Consider the following 15908-nt stretch of genomic DNA (forward strand, 5'->3'; position numbering starts at 1 on the left):
TGCTGTCACCACAATGTTTCATGGTTGGAATTGTATTTAGCAGTTGATGCGCAGTGCCTGTTTTTTGCACACACATCAAAATTAGATTTAACATCAAAAAGTTCTATCTTTATCTTATCAGACTAGAGAATCTTATTTCTTATAGTTTGGGAGTCCTTATGTGTTTTCTTGCAAACTATATGCAGCCTTCATATTTCATGCACTGAGGAGAGGCTTCTGGAGCGCTTATCTCTCCAGCGGCAGCACCCGCTTTTCCTCCTTTCCACCTGCGCTCCAGCGGTCACAGCACCGCATCTCATCTCCATTTCTACTTATACCTTGCAATCCGTGCCTGACCAAGGTCTGATTTTATAAGACCGAAACGTTGCAAAATAATAATTTTTGTTGGATTGCTATACTGCTTATTCTGGATTGAATAAATTCTCCTCAATTTTTGAGCTTATCTCTGGTGTTTCTTTAACACATCCTAGAATTTTAAAATATACCTCTCTGTCCAGTTGATTAGACATAGTGAAGACTTGGCCAGTATATTGGTTCATAATAAACATCGGAGGATCACCAGGATTCTGTGATAATATTCTGTAGGCAATTTGAGAATTTACTGTATTTTCCTCATCCGCATCAGAGGCAGTGATTTGCATCACTAGAGTATCTGAAATGCACAAATTAACAATTTCAAGATGGATGTATAAGCTTCATTTTATGTTAAAGGTAGATGATAAAAATGACCACTATGACCTGATGTGTTTTTTGTCTTTTAAATCTACATTGCTATCTTCCAGGCTTTCAATATGGCATCATGTTAACAGAGCTTTCCCCTATGACACTTATTTCCACACGTAATAAGTATGAGTCCAAATACTGGAAGTTCCTGTCATACAAGAATGTAAACCCACAACTACTCCCTGTAATGGAGCTGTGATACTTATAGTTTACCACTATTCTATTCACTTCAATTGGATTGCCATAAGATTCTATAAACTTGAATGAAGTGGTGGACATGAACACACAAACCACTACTCCATTGATGTAGTGCACTTCCACACCCCTTTTCTCGTGGTCAAATACTCAGATATTTATTCCTTATTCTCTGAATAAAAAATCAGTGTCTTTGTGGGGAAAACCTCATTCTGGGTACCTCCTACCACCCCACACCATGGACTAACCATATCAGCTGCTTTATATACAGCTGACTTTATGCATATAATACAAAAAGAATGGTGTAGTAATATATATGCAGTCTGATGGTTTTGGATTCCCTTTGCTCATTCTTTACACACTTGCTAAATGTTTGCAGCATGTAAAGAGTGGTAGAATTACTCCTGTTCATATCACCACATCAATCACAGGGTAGGTACTGGGCTCCACCACAAGCTTTGTGGTTGTCCCCAGCACCTACCCTGTCCTTGATTAGTTGATATGAGCAGGAGTAATTCTTCCACTCTTTACATATAACAGCTTCATGGCATGTATGTGTCTCAAAATTTTTGTAATCATTTTTTAGGTAAGCCCTAAAATGTTTAGGGAATCCATCACTTACTCGCTTTGCAGTTTTCTTCCACAGAACCTTCAAAAACGCTCATAGAGAATATTGGTGGATTGTCATTTTTGTCCAGGACTTTAATACGTAACAGAAGAGGCTTCTCCACTTCTACACCAGTAATTGTTACTGCGTGAACGGTAATCTACAAATAACATAATACAACATGAAACTATGTTGAAAACAGGATTTCCATATGAGTATTTAAAATATTCAACACAATCTGTCACTTTATCTCATGGTAACTTACATGTAACATTGATATTACTTCACGATCCACGATAACTCCAGTTGAATTCAGGTATCCTGTTTTAGGATCTATTATAAAAACTCCATATGGGGGTTGATCTACACCTTGTCCTGTCACTCTGTAATGTACAACACCTTTTTTCACTTCGATGTCAGAATGAACCTGTAAACATAATAATTTTTTTTGTACGTGTGAATAAGAAAAATCCACTGTAGAATAAAATTTAAGAAGATAGTGTCCTGGTGAGCTATGGGTGATCCTTTCTAAAGATCATTGTTTATGTTATATGGCAATGTTGTTTTGTAATAAAAAGAACAGCTAGCTTTTATAAGAGATTCCCTAAATACAAAAGCATAAGACAATTGACTAAGATAGGGCAAAGAATTAAGAACTAACTATAACCCCCTCCCATCTCTGTAGTTCATTGACTTTTTTTATTAGCTCTTTTTTATTACCGTATCTGGATTATATGTATCAGCTTTTGGTGTTCCACATTTAGGACATTCTTGTTTATAATTTAAGACATTTTGCTCAAAAATTTAGTATAACCAACTATATGGCAATGTTAAAGTTACTTTTGTACAGATTTCTTTGTATGGGTTCTATTCCATTTGCCAATTTCTAACTTCCCACTATTCTTCATGGAGAATATTTTAACAATTTTTCTGTATTTTTCCTAAGAAACGTTGGTGAACTCTGGTGAATTGATGATTGTAGCAAATCCAATTTGGCATGTTACCTTTGCTATAGGATTTCTGTATCTGTTGTCTTCTTCTTCTTGAATATTTACTGGGGGTACGATCCATTCACGCTTTTGTCTATGAGGAAAATGAAAGTCTTCCCATGCTATTTTACCGTTTTCATTTTTTCCTTTGTTCACCTGAAATGATATAAAAACAAAAAAAAAAACAAGTTGTTGCAGGCTTTATAATACTAACACACTGTAATCTGACGTATCTAATTTATTTTTTACATTTTGAAGTATACCTATGAACATGTTATAGTGATATTGGAAAAGTTTTGTGGGTTTCGGAGCTTAGACCTTCACCAATCACTTAAAACAAAGGGACAGAATCATTTTGCTCCTTTATTTAATCAGCCTGTGTGGAGCTCCACCAACTCAAATTTAACATGTCTCTCTCTATAACGTAGCAAAAACTCAACAAAATTATAAATATCTACTAATGAAAGTAAAGAAGTGACAATATATTTCTTTAGGTCACAAATAATATGAACTTATACTTTTTTTATTCCTTTTTTTTTATTTTGGAATTAAATATCATGCTACTTTTATAGTTCATGCTTAAAAGGGTTGTTCAGTTTAAGCACATTTCCGCAAATAATTGATATTTTTTGTAATGAAAAGTTATACCAATCTTTATTTGCTGTCATGTAATACAAAACTTAATTCTTTACTTCTTGTAGATAGACAGCCGTCCATGGTCATGTGATGTCACACAGGTGCATGGCTCGTTATATCAGAGAGTGTAATCAGAGCTGTGTCATACTAGCAAGCTGGCCACCTGTGTGGCATCACATGACAATGGACCACTGTATATCTACAGGAACTAAAGAATTACGTTTCCTGTTCCATGACAGAAAGCAGAGATCTAGAAAAACTGTTAAGAATTGACAGTATAACTATTGGAAATTTTTACAACTTTTCATTACACAAACAATATCAATTATTTGCAGGAATGTGCTTAAAGTGGACAACCCCTTTAAGGGATATGATGATACACTGTGGGGATTTATCAAATGCTGATGCATCATGCACCAGTTCTTTCTTTATTTGCTTGTACTCATATGAAAGTTTTTTTTAGATAGAAAGTGGCAATAATTTTACAGTAATGAAGAATTCATAATATAGATTTTACCTGGAGTTTCCAGTTACAGTTGCATTGCGAACATATCTAGAAAAAAAATCTTTAATTAATACAGGAATTGCAGGTGTTTACATAACTGATAATTATACTAGAACATATTCTGGATATCCTTTGCTTCAGTCCACCCTTACCCATGGTCCAAGAATGGTAGATTGACCTTTTTCAAAATCTGATTGATCATTTGAAACGAAGTATTGGAAGAACATGAATAGAAAACAACTAAGATCATCTAGGTATCCCCATCACAAGAACAGGAGTCATCAAACCTCTGTCTACATGGCTGTGCAGGTATGAGTTTCTTTTTGTGCACCACCTTTCTGTCCACTGCATCCAAAAATCAGTGGATCCCATTATCCAATTAGATTCAGGACCACTGGGGCATCACTAAATACAACATCCTATGGCTTAGCCAAAAAGATTCCAGAATCAGCTGCCCTAACTGAAAAGAATTGGAGCTGTGGCTGCAGTTTTTGGAATATGTGCTTTGTGTTCTGCTGGTACAACTGTTGAAGGGCCAGATGTTCCCTCAATGATTAGATATAATATAGTAACAATATAAATTCCCCCCTTGAAAATACACAAAAATCATGTATTCTGTAGAAAGTTTGGCAAAGATCGTCAAACTTAAACATTGCATAGTATATATTAAGATACTATAGAACAGTGATGGCGAACCTATGGCACGGGTGCCAGAGGCGGCACTCAGAGCCCTTTTTGTGGGCACCAGGTCCATCACCCCAGCACACCAGGCAGGACTCAAAGAATCTTCCTGCTGTTCCAAGCAACTTAAAAGATGCTGCTTTCATTCATGTTTTGATGCTTACTTCGCTACTTGGGACTGTAGGAAGAGGGAGAATGTGTAGACAGGGCCGATTTATCTTTGGAGGACCTCCTGCTGGCCCCATGATTCTCTGTGTACAGAGGGACACTGGAAAGAAGTGATGTAAATTGTCCATCTTTCTACTGTGTTGCTGTCCTCAGGAGGCCAATATGATTGAAAGTTGTTGAACAGGGAGCAGTAAGTTACTGCTTTAATTTTTGGTTGGCACCTCGCGATAAATAAGGGGGGTTTGGGGTTCAGTTTGGGCACTCGGCCGCTAAAAGGTTCGCCATCACTGCTATAGAATATAGTATAGATACTATAATATAACTAATCAGCAGCCCGTAGACCAGCTTTTAAGACCCACTGCTAACAACCACAATAGTAGATGCCACCAATTGCGGGTGTTAACACTTTAAATGGCACCAGTGTCGATTAGTTTTGCCGACTCATTGTGGATTTTAGACCAGACCAGACCCCAAATTTCTTCAGAAGTGCTGGCAGCAAATGGGGGAGTTAACTGTTCAAATGCCACCAGCAAAGTTGCTGTTCCAGTGTGTGCACACCAGCACCTACATGCCAGCAAAGCTGGGTGCCACCATTTTGGGGAGGATTCTCATTACCCAAGAATGTCATGGGAGTGCACTGTTTAAATGGGATTTATACACTGCACTCCACGAGGGTTTGAGGGTATGGGGGTTGCAGGGTTCCAAGTGAACTAGCAACCTATATACCTTAAGCAGGAACAAGCCCTATTACAAAGGTAAATAATATGAGTAAAAGCTACTGCAGAGCCTGGTAAACAGGAGCTAGCTCCTGATAATAATCACAGAAAAAACGGGTGCGGTTTTACCAGATATGGTTCTGCGCTGCTAGTCGAGTTAAACTGAATTTCAGCGTTCATTTATAATATTATACATAATCAAATGCATATCAGTACATAAAAAACAGATTTTCGTCAAACATTTATTGATCAGTGCATTTGTTAGGTACAGGTCAGCAAAATAGGGACAACGCGTTTCGGGGAGGATTTCCCCTTCTTCAGGTGAAAAATAAGTACTTTCAGAATATTATTTTGGACCTGAAGAAGGGGAAATCCTCCCGGAAACTCGTTGTCCCTATTTTGCTGACCTGTACCTAACAAATGCACTGATCAATAAATGTTTGACAAAAATCTGTTTTTTATGTACTGATATGCATTTGATTATGTATAATATTATATATGAACGCTGAAATTCAGTTTAACTCGACCAGCAGCGCAGAACCATATCTGGTAAAACCCCACCCGTTTTTTTATGGGAGCGCACACACTGCTCTGATTTAAGTGATGCTGGCAACTTTGCTGGCACCATTTAAACAGTTAGCACCAGGTTTTTTAAGTCACCTTAAGTGACAAAGCATAGCATTCTTTGTTAGTATGAAATCTGCCTAGGTTGACAGCAAACATAAAGTTAATATACAAAAAGTACAAAGATCTCATGTCTTTGGTTTTATTTATGAATTTATATTGTAATTAACAGATGATACTCAGTTGTCTAGAAGTATACCAATGCCAATAAATTATTAATATATAGATTGACACAAAGTGAAATAAGGAAACTGACAGCTAGGTTCATGGAGAGATTGCTTGGAGCGAAAATGCTTTTGGTTGGGCACAAGCACAGGTATCATCAGAGAAAAGCAATCCGCACCCTATATTATGAATCATTCTTCAGATAAATGCCAGAGGCATATATCTAGTACACCACCCATTTTTACCAGCCGTACATTTATGAGTCAAAACCTTTAAGCCACAGACTGCCTGCTTAAAAGTAGAGGGTGTGGAAGAAGCTGAAAAAAAACAATCTCATAACTATGACTGTATCTAACTACATGCCGCACACATCATAGATTACAGCTATAAGAATTTCTCGGTGTGATTCAGGGCAATTGTTCAGGGGCAGCAAATATATCCCAATGCACAGTATTATCACGATTTATAACTTGGGACTGGTGACACTTGATCAAAAAGGTATTTGAACCTGAATAACAATACCCTGCACATTGCGTCTATGAACAAAACTATATTGTGCTTTGAATAAAATAAAGTACAGTGCAACCCATTGAAATCAACAAAATAAATATAATAATGCAGACTTCAAAGATAAACTAAAATTACATTGGATCAGCAGTTAATACGCGGATAATGGAACACTTGGTGTAGTGGCTGAACCAAGTTATTGCAGCTTACCATTAATTCAAATGAATAGGAGCTGATCTGCAGTAACCTCGTTTAGCCAATACAAAGAGAATAGCATGATCTTCTTCCAGCTCCAATATGTGTCAATCAGTTGCTGGGCCTCCTCCAGTATAATACTGAGGAGCCATTATATGGAAAAATATTAATGTCTTTTTATTTCTCGACTAAAAATTCAGATGTTCTTGTGAGTTCAATAAGGATTCAGAAATTTTTAAAAAACAAAAAGTAAAAGTTCTACTGAATATAATGCATCAATGTCTATATAGCTATTAGGAGTTTTATTGAACATAAATTGACATAGACTAATATGAATATTCTTGAATTCTTGGATGATTTTCTTGGAGATTACAGAGATCGTTCAGTCTAATTGAAACCTATGCAGGTTCTCGTGTTTTAAACCTTCATTTATTAGCATTGTGCTTTCATCAGTGATCAATTACATGGGAGTCTGATGAATGGTGAGTAAGGTTTGGGTTCCACCCACCACTCCCATCATCACAATGACTACTTCGTTATAATTCTGCTTGTCAACAAGTAGGAGGACTATCAGGACATCTTCTAGAGCAGTCATTCATAAGTCATTCATTTTATGTTAGTTGAATGAGTTGTTCTAATATACTAAAATATAGATTGAATCATTCTTTTTTTCTCATTATGAACTATTAACTTATACAAACCATTAAGTACTATAAGATTAAATAAATTAATAACTTTGAGCTAAGACGCTTTACTAAATGCATTGGGCAACTTACTTTTTATTCAGTCATTTTATAACTTGCTGGGTAGCAGGAATAACAAAATGGTAATGGTCACCATGTTTTGTCCTTTCAGTGGTTGTAGAGTGAAAAGTTGTTAATTTTATAAAACAACATATTTTCAAATTGTCAATGGGCATTAGAAGTTCTTGTGTTGAAAGCAATAATCAAGTTGGTGTGTGTGGGGCAGGTTTTTGTGTTTTCCATTTGTGTTTGGATCTACTAAAGGTGGCCCAAGTATAGACAAATTGTCCTTCTCTGGGAAGAGATGGTGCCTAGATGCACTCTGGGAATAGGCAGATATAATGCAGCGGGCAATATCCTGCTGGAAAACCTTGGGCCTTGAAATTCATGTGGATGTTGCTTTGACATAAACATCTCACTTACATTGCTAAATGCTTTGTGGCATCAGGATTCCCTATTGGACATGGACTCTTTCAGCAAGATAACACTTCCTAATACACTGCAAAAAAGCATGTTGAAACAGTTTGAGGAACATGATAGAGACCATAATAAATCCTTGGGCCATCCAAGGATTTAATCCTTTAATTCAGTCAATTAATTCAATGGATAGCACTGGGACAAATACATTTCTATGGGCTGATCCACTGAAAAAAGCACATGCAGTCTTGTAGATTGTTTTATTATCACACATAATAACAAATCTGAAATCTCAAGCTGAGATGTATGATTAAATATTAATGTCTTATAATAGTTCCTAATTATTATATTGTATGAGACACTGGTTCTAAAATAATTCAAAAGTAACAATGACTCTCTGGGGGAGATCTCCATGTGCCAGTGTATGATAAAGCCCGCCCCACGCTACCACAGTGGATATATCAAGGATGGATCCATACAATCAGGTCTGACCTGGCATAGTTTTAAGTGGGTGGGTTTTTAGAGGTTACTTGGAGGTGGTATTGCTCAATAATTTGCTATTCTGGGTAGAAGCACATTTAAATGACATTTTTGTTGTTGCCAACACTTGGAAAGTCATTTGAGGCAAATGAAAGATATGCATTCCATGTGTAGAATCCCCAGCCTTAGGTCAAATAATTGATTGATCAAATTGTTATGAGTAGTAGAAGACATCCAAAATAATATAGGAAGGATAGAATCCAGCTCACCACCGCCATGTTACGAAATGGATATGGCACGGAAGGCAAACATGTAGCACAAAAATATTCCAATGGTCCAGCCAAAGTCTAGAGTAACTTCAAGTTTATTAGGTCATATCTTCAAAAATCCACAGTGCAATCCCACAGAAACTAATGTGTTTAATAACGGGCCTAGCCGCTTGAAACGCGTTGGCTTCTGTGGGATTGCACTGTGGATTTATGAAGATATGACCTAATAAACCTGAAGTTACTTTGGACTTTGGCTGGACCATTGGAATATTCTTTTGATCCAAAATAATAACCTTCACAGAAAAACTAAACAACAAGTACAAAATGGCTGAAATCTGTGACTCTTTCATAAAGTTGGGCCACTACAGCCAATCAGTGACCATAGCAGTAACATCAAATAGCAAGTAATTGACTGCTGAGGTGATTGGTCCATTGGGGACCTGCCCTCAGACACGGTTACAAAAGTTTTAAAGCTGCAGCAGTTACTTAATGGACCTGCACAGAAACGGATAAGTGGACAAAGGTTTATTATCATTTACTTAAAGAGGACCTGTAACCCTGAAAAACGGCACTAGGAGCTGCTTACTAAAGTGAGCAGCTCCTAGTGCTAAAACAGACGCAGCAGTGTTACACTGCTAGAGTTATCGGAAACCTTTGATAATGCTAACAAACACTGCCGCGCTATACACTGCGTATTCATGAGGGGGGCGGTCCGAGGCGCTGCCTCTTCCCTGCTCACTCCATAAGCCAGTGGTGACTACTGTGCGCCATGCGGCAGTCACCGCCCCTAACCCTGCCCCCAATCCCTCACCCTCACGTTACCAGTATATAGCGCAGCGGTGTTTGTTAGCGTTATCGGAACTTTCCGATAACGCTAGCAGTGTAACACTGCTGCGTCTGTTTTAGCACAAGGAGCTGCTTACTTAAGTAAGCAGCTCTATTGCCGTTTTTCAGGGTGACAGGTCCTCTTTAAACAAATTGGGCAACTGTTTTAAATCTATACTAGCAAACTCATAGTAAAGTATTTTTCGACTATAAGGCGCACCATCAATAAATGCCTGCTAAAACATCTAGGTTTATATATAAGGCGCACCGGATTATAAGGCGTACCTTATTATAAGGATGAATAACCAGCAGGTGACAGACCTGTGCACTGTTCAAGGCAGCTGTTGTCTGTAAGTACGGTTCCTATATAAGGCGCACCCTTGATTTCTGAGAAAATCAGGATTTTTTGTGCGCCTTATAGTCTGAAAAATATGGTAAGTAATTATAGAGAAATACTGAACAGTAATGATGTGATTGAAGCTATGAGGTGACATGTTACTGCCATACAACCATAGCAATCTGCACCTCTGCTACACTCCCACTTGGCCCCTGTCCCCTCTCTATAGACTTCATTGACATCTGGAGATGCAAAGAATCTGCAGTGAGTGAACAGTAAAGGATGAAAGGAAGGATGAGCAAGATAAATGGATGAAGATACAGTTCTCTGTTACTCTATATTACAGAGATTTATTTTGGTCACTTGTACTGTTGATTTCTTCAGAAAATCTTTTGGAGAAAATGTGAACATTTGTTGATTTTATCACATTTCCATATGTATCAGGAAGCTTCCCATGGATATTGTTGATATGTCAATAGGTCAGTTCCTATATTTAGTTTCTCGCAAGCTGCATTTATAATTTTGCAATAGAAACTTATAAATAAGGGTATGACTGCAGTTAACCTCACTTGGCCATTACATTGCAAGAAGTAGCGCAAAGTATTCTTCCCATCTTATTTTCCAGGATCACTGTGAAAAGATTTTCAGCTGGACAGAATCATTCGACAAGCCATAGGTGACAACGCCACCATCGAAAGCATCTCTATAGAGCCTCATCCTGTCAAATTGTACTTGCCACAGCAGTGTAGAGAAAGGTAAAGTTCTCGATTAAGAAACATTACAGATATTAATTATAATTCACAGCCAAACATTTACATATACATCAAAGAATCCAGTACAAACAAAGTCGTTTAAAAATGGCAGACCAAATCTCTACTATTTTGACCGATAAATTGGTAGGCCCCAAAACTTGAGCCATAATAGTCAATGGGTTGTCAGACACATTTTATTGTACAGAACAAAAGATACAAGACATGCAAGAAATACCTTAATCTATCTAATATTATGTGATAATAATGATGAATTTTATTTACTACATTATTGACTAAAGAACAACATCATATTTTTATGCCCTAAACAATCAAAAAGCAACTTAATTATACATGAATAGCTCAGAACACAATCCATTATTGTACCTGGCTATAAGTGAAAAAACTTCAGTTATTATTATTGCAAAAAAAATGTAGCCTATCTGTTTATAGCTTTCAGATTCTCAATGGTGCAGATGCTGGTTAGTGATGTCCAGTATAGTTATTAGCCCAGCCTTAAACTAACATATCGCACAAAGGGGAATTGGAAGCCTGAAAAATTGGCAATCTGAATGGCAATCTGAACTATAGAAAAGTGACTATAGTAACAATCAATAAGTATACGGGACGTAATTGTTCAGATGCCTGGGCAATGAGACTGTCCCACCCCTCACTTTCAGACAAGTAAAGATAATTGCTACTCTCAACAAAGTTATGCAGATAAAAAGGAAATTATTCAAACAATACAATACAAATTGGTAGGGTGTCCCCACAGACCATTCCATAAGTGAAAACTTGCAGGTCTCACATTTCTATAGTTCATAGATGGTGAAACTCACATTAAGTAAACAAGGGGAGTCTTGGAATTTGGAAATTGTTCAAACTAATCTCTATCTGTCATAGTCAGATCCTAACATCATGTTCATTTGCGTATAAAAAGGGGAAGGAAAAATTGTACGTATTGTACATACGTATGTAGGGATCAACCACAGATGCCTTAAAATCTGATGTGTCAAGACTAGAAAATGTAACATGTCAGAGACTCTCTGATTCCACGTTTTGTACAACTGCTTCTCCAGGTATTGTGAAGCATCTCTGATGAGGCAAAACTGTAATTATAAGTTTTGGGTGTAACTAGAATCAATTCCTAACATGTTCAGTCATTATTTTCAGCAGGCTGACAATTATTTTCCATGCATACAGAATGTGCTTTATTTATTTAATTAATTATTCAATTTATTTATTTTCAAATGTTTTCACTCAATATGGATTGGACAGTTGATACATAATATCAGATTTCATTGTGGCTTTGGTGATGACATTCAGGGGCAGATTTACTAAGGTCCCTGCGCCAGTTTTCTGTCAGACTTTGCACATTCTATCATGTGCAAATTGCTTGTACACATATGTAAGAAGTGTCCACGCCACGTATGTGTCGCACGCAACCCTTTTGTGTCACAGCTGCACTTGTCTTCATGCGACGCAAATTTTAGCATTGAAATGACCATTATGGTGCTCAGGCGGAACATGTGCCACAATAATCATGCAAAGTCCATCAGAAGTGTGTCGCACTCCCCATTTTAAAGGTGCACCAAAAAAAATTGGTGCACTCTGTTGGGGCAGTGCAGGGAGTGCCACATTCATGAAGAACGGGCACCACAATTCATGATTCTGGCACCGCCTGTACAATACACAGGCAAACTGCACTATATGCACAGTTTTTAATAAATGAGCTAGTTTATAGCCTGTATAGATGAATGAAAACAGTTGATGAATTCTTTTCTTTAGGTTAAAGTAAAAAATGAGCTTGGCTTTGGAGGTTTGTAAGTAAAAATTGCAATGGAAGGTATAATGTGTATTGACTTGTAACCATGATTCCAAAAATGCCTTAACATAAGTTCAGTATCACAGATGGATTTCCCAGGATGTGTGTCAATGTTACTAATCATATGGCATTATTACATTATGTAAATACATATTTTCTATCGGCAGCTTATGCAGCAGAGTAGCTACCATCATTGCTACATGACATTGCAGTAAGGAGCTATTATTCAAAGAGTGGTGTGTTTTATTATGTAAGTACACAACTGCTGTACTGGTATTTATTTGCACTATAGTTAGATGTGAACTGGGGCCCTCAGCAAAATATTCATAGGACCATTGCCAACCATAATAATGCACATAGCAATAGTACACACTTTAATCGGATTAACACAATGAGAAGGATTTGTCACATGTATCTCTTTTTTTTTTTGGTAGACCATGCAATTAAAGCTTAGGATACATCAGACCCAATGGCTATGGGCCTTCATCATTAATGGGTCCTAAAGCCTAAATGATTAGTCCGTATTTGTGTGCAAATGGGAAGTCCGTGCACAATCTGTATAATTCTCTATGCTAACGTAACATAAGCATATCCAGAAATGAAAGCTACATGATACATACATGTGCTTTGTGCAATTCAAGTTTTGGAACACCCATTCTACTTGCTACATACACCAAGACAGTGAGAATTGTAGCACTTGATCCATTTTATTTGTGCATGACGTTGAATAATAAAGTAGTTTCCTTTCAATTAATACTCAATCATTCCAAAATAAAGGAATATTTCACAGGGCAACTGGAAAAAATTTGTGAGAAAAGAAATGTTACCACTGCCTATTGTGCTGGTGTGTTTTTACTGTATAGTTTTTGTAGCATTTTAACATCATTTTTTATGTGACCACATGTTACATGTAAGTCTGTAGTGAAATATTTTTCCAAAAGAGAACATACTCATACTGCTGGTTTGGCAACTTTGTATCAGTGTTTAATAAAACAAATACACCCACACAGTGTAGTCGTTAATATAGTCCAGGATATATTGCACTGCATGGAATTACTAAAAAAACATAATGGGGAACATTTACTAAGGGGAACATTTACTAAGGGCTGTGCGCCAGTTTTCTTTCGGACTTTGCAAATTCTTTTAGGTGCAAACTGCCTGCATAGGTATTTATGAAGCGTCCACGCCACTATTGTGTCGCACGCGACCAAGTTGGTGAGCTCTGTCGGAGCAGTGCAGGGAGCTCCAGATTCATGAAGAACGGGCACCAGAAATCATGAATCTTGTGCACCTTGCACTATACACAGGCAAACTGCAGTTTGAACTGCTCTTAGTAAATGTGCCTCGCTGTCTTCATAAACAATGCCCGTGGCTCGATTTAGAAAAAAACATGCCCTTCAATCGGGTATTCTCCCATTCGCAATTTTTTATCTATACATAGAACTGACGATTAATATCAACCTGGAGTCCACCACTGATGCCAACATGTCAACAGCAGGTGCCAGGAAAAGTATGAATGGAGAAGCACTGCAGCGTGATGAATAAAGCTGAATATGGCGCTATCCAATGGATGGGTGATTTATGTCGATTGGGAGAATACCCCTTTAAGAAATCAGTTACCCTATAATAAGAGTTTTAATTTTTCACATAAATCATGTTGGGATTACAGAGCTGAATCTGCCTGTGATAACAAGTCAAGAATCCAAGGAATTAATAAAATTCTGTAGGATATTATCCACACATACACACCATAAATGAGGAAACATGTATAGGAAGCACATACATGTCATAAACCTGAAATATCTGTTATACTAACAGCTACACGGTGCACCTGATCCCGCATACATAATCAGATTTATACTAAACATTAGACTGTACAACAGAACATGAAACCTCAAGTGTCCAAAAGTCAGAGAAAAATGACTGATCTCCCCATACTTACATACCAACTATCAGTTTATTAAGCTTTCCCTTAAATCCCCTGATTATGTAAAATTTGTAAAAAAAAAAAAACCTACTCACCGCTAAAATGATGAGGACACTAAAAGGTGCAGCGATCTTCCAGTCCATTGTGTGCTTTTCCTGTGCGATCAGCCACAGTCCTTGGTGAACCTGCTGCTTATCCCACACTCACTGTTGGAGTCAAGCAATTCTTGTTCTTGGCTGCTCTCACAAGTAGATGTTAAAGATTTCCCTCAGTAAGGGATGAGCGTGGATGCTGAACAGAAGAGTCTTTTTCTCCACCCATAATCTTGGGTTGGTCTCACCTGAAACACATGACAGCATCATTATTGCAGCTGGATAATTCACTATTCAGACACACCTTGCATCTTATTGCTATGAAACCATTCCCAAGTAATGCATTATGACAAATGTACAAATTAATCAGAATAGACAAACCATTTTGTGTCATTTATTACACTTCAATGAAAAGTATGCTTTGGGGGGGTCATTATTTTCTGACCAAAGTAACAGTAAACTAATGGAACCTATGGGATTTTTAAGTATGTATTACAATTTCACAAGCTTTTTAGTTATTGAATGTTTATTGTTTCTTAATTTTTATAGGTCTTGAACAAGTAAAGATTTTTCCCATCTACAATTAGTGCTCATAGGTGGATATATTACAAGTGCAACCAGATCAGCTGAACAATGACTAAGACCATTCAGGGGGTCCAGTGTTGTACTAGCTCACCAGAGTACCAGAGGTTCCTCCCGCAGCCCCGTTCTCTAACTTAATACTGGACCCCAGAGGTACAGCAGAAGCTACCATTATTTGATGGCTAATAAGATCTATTTCCTGGGGGACAATAATGATGGGTCTCACAATTATTTTTATCTGGTAGCCGCAAGGAACCATAGTCTGACCCTGAGGGGGCCAACATGGAAGTTTTCATTCAAGCATCATCTATATGCAAAATTGACCATATGCATTGTTTCCATCAACACTTTTCCTCCACTTTTCTTAACCCACTCTTTACCCTTCATCACTACTAGTTAAATAGCCATTAAATTAGATGTTACATATAGGCTCCCTCTTTGTTGGTTAAAGCAAATAAACAGTTCACGAAATACTACCAGAAATGTCCATACATTATTCTTACATGTGGGCTCTCAGTTGTCCATCTCGCCTCTACTTAGGTAACTCAGTGTAAATTGTTTATATGAAATTGACAATAGGCCTAAATATATTAAATAAACCTATAAGGTCTAATCCATTCCCTCTACTGTCCAAAAATAATGGTTTTGGATTAGAGGACCAGAGGAAAATAACAGGATTAGTTAGTGGATCATTTTTTTTTGTAGATTATATTTAGAGATGAGGAGATTTCTAAGAAAAAAATGTTCATGTTCAATTAGATCTACAACAACAGAAGGTTGGGGAAACCCTATCTAGCAAGACCCAATAACTTGCCAATTTCTGTCAAGGATCTGAAAAAATAGTCTAGCCAAGGTGTTCTTCCTGGGCGTCAGGGACCAGGAGGACCTGGTTCCTGTGAGCTTAGTCATGGAGGGCAGCTGCTTTGTGAGAGCCTCCCTCTCCAAGTATAA

At 37.5% G+C, this 15908-nt stretch overlaps 1 protein-coding gene and 1 long non-coding RNA gene across 5 annotated transcripts in view; one reads left to right on the plus strand and one right to left on the minus strand.

The window, feature by feature from the left end:
- The window catches only part of LOC140132795 (desmoglein-4-like), a 33002-nt gene extending 18422 nt beyond the window's left edge, over nt 1–14580 (minus strand). The window contains exons 1-6 of the mRNA XM_072152023.1: nt 14379–14580; nt 3668–3703; nt 2530–2670; nt 1791–1952; nt 1541–1685; nt 486–652 (exon numbers count right to left, since the gene is read on the minus strand). Coding sequence (XP_072008124.1) covers nt 486–652; nt 1541–1685; nt 1791–1952; nt 2530–2670; nt 3668–3703; nt 14379–14426 — 699 coding nt within the window. The 5' untranslated portion in view covers nt 14427–14580. The remainder of the gene's footprint in view (nt 1–485; nt 653–1540; nt 1686–1790; nt 1953–2529; nt 2671–3667; nt 3704–14378) is intronic.
- Nucleotides 1–15570, plus strand: part of LOC140132797 (uncharacterized) — a 54150-nt gene extending 38580 nt beyond the window's left edge. For all 4 annotated transcript variants that reach the window (XR_011855714.1, XR_011855716.1, XR_011855713.1 and 1 more), the window contains 3 exons: nt 10408–10537; nt 12524–12606; nt 14925–15570. This is a non-coding gene — a long non-coding RNA (uncharacterized lncRNA). The remainder of the gene's footprint in view (nt 1–10407; nt 10538–12523; nt 12607–14924) is intronic.
- Nucleotides 15571–15908: the final 338 nt, after the last annotated feature.

The sequence above is a fragment of the Engystomops pustulosus genome, chromosome 5, assembly GCF_040894005.1.
Source record: "Engystomops pustulosus chromosome 5, aEngPut4.maternal, whole genome shotgun sequence".
Lineage (NCBI taxonomy): Eukaryota > Metazoa > Chordata > Amphibia > Anura > Leptodactylidae > Engystomops > Engystomops pustulosus.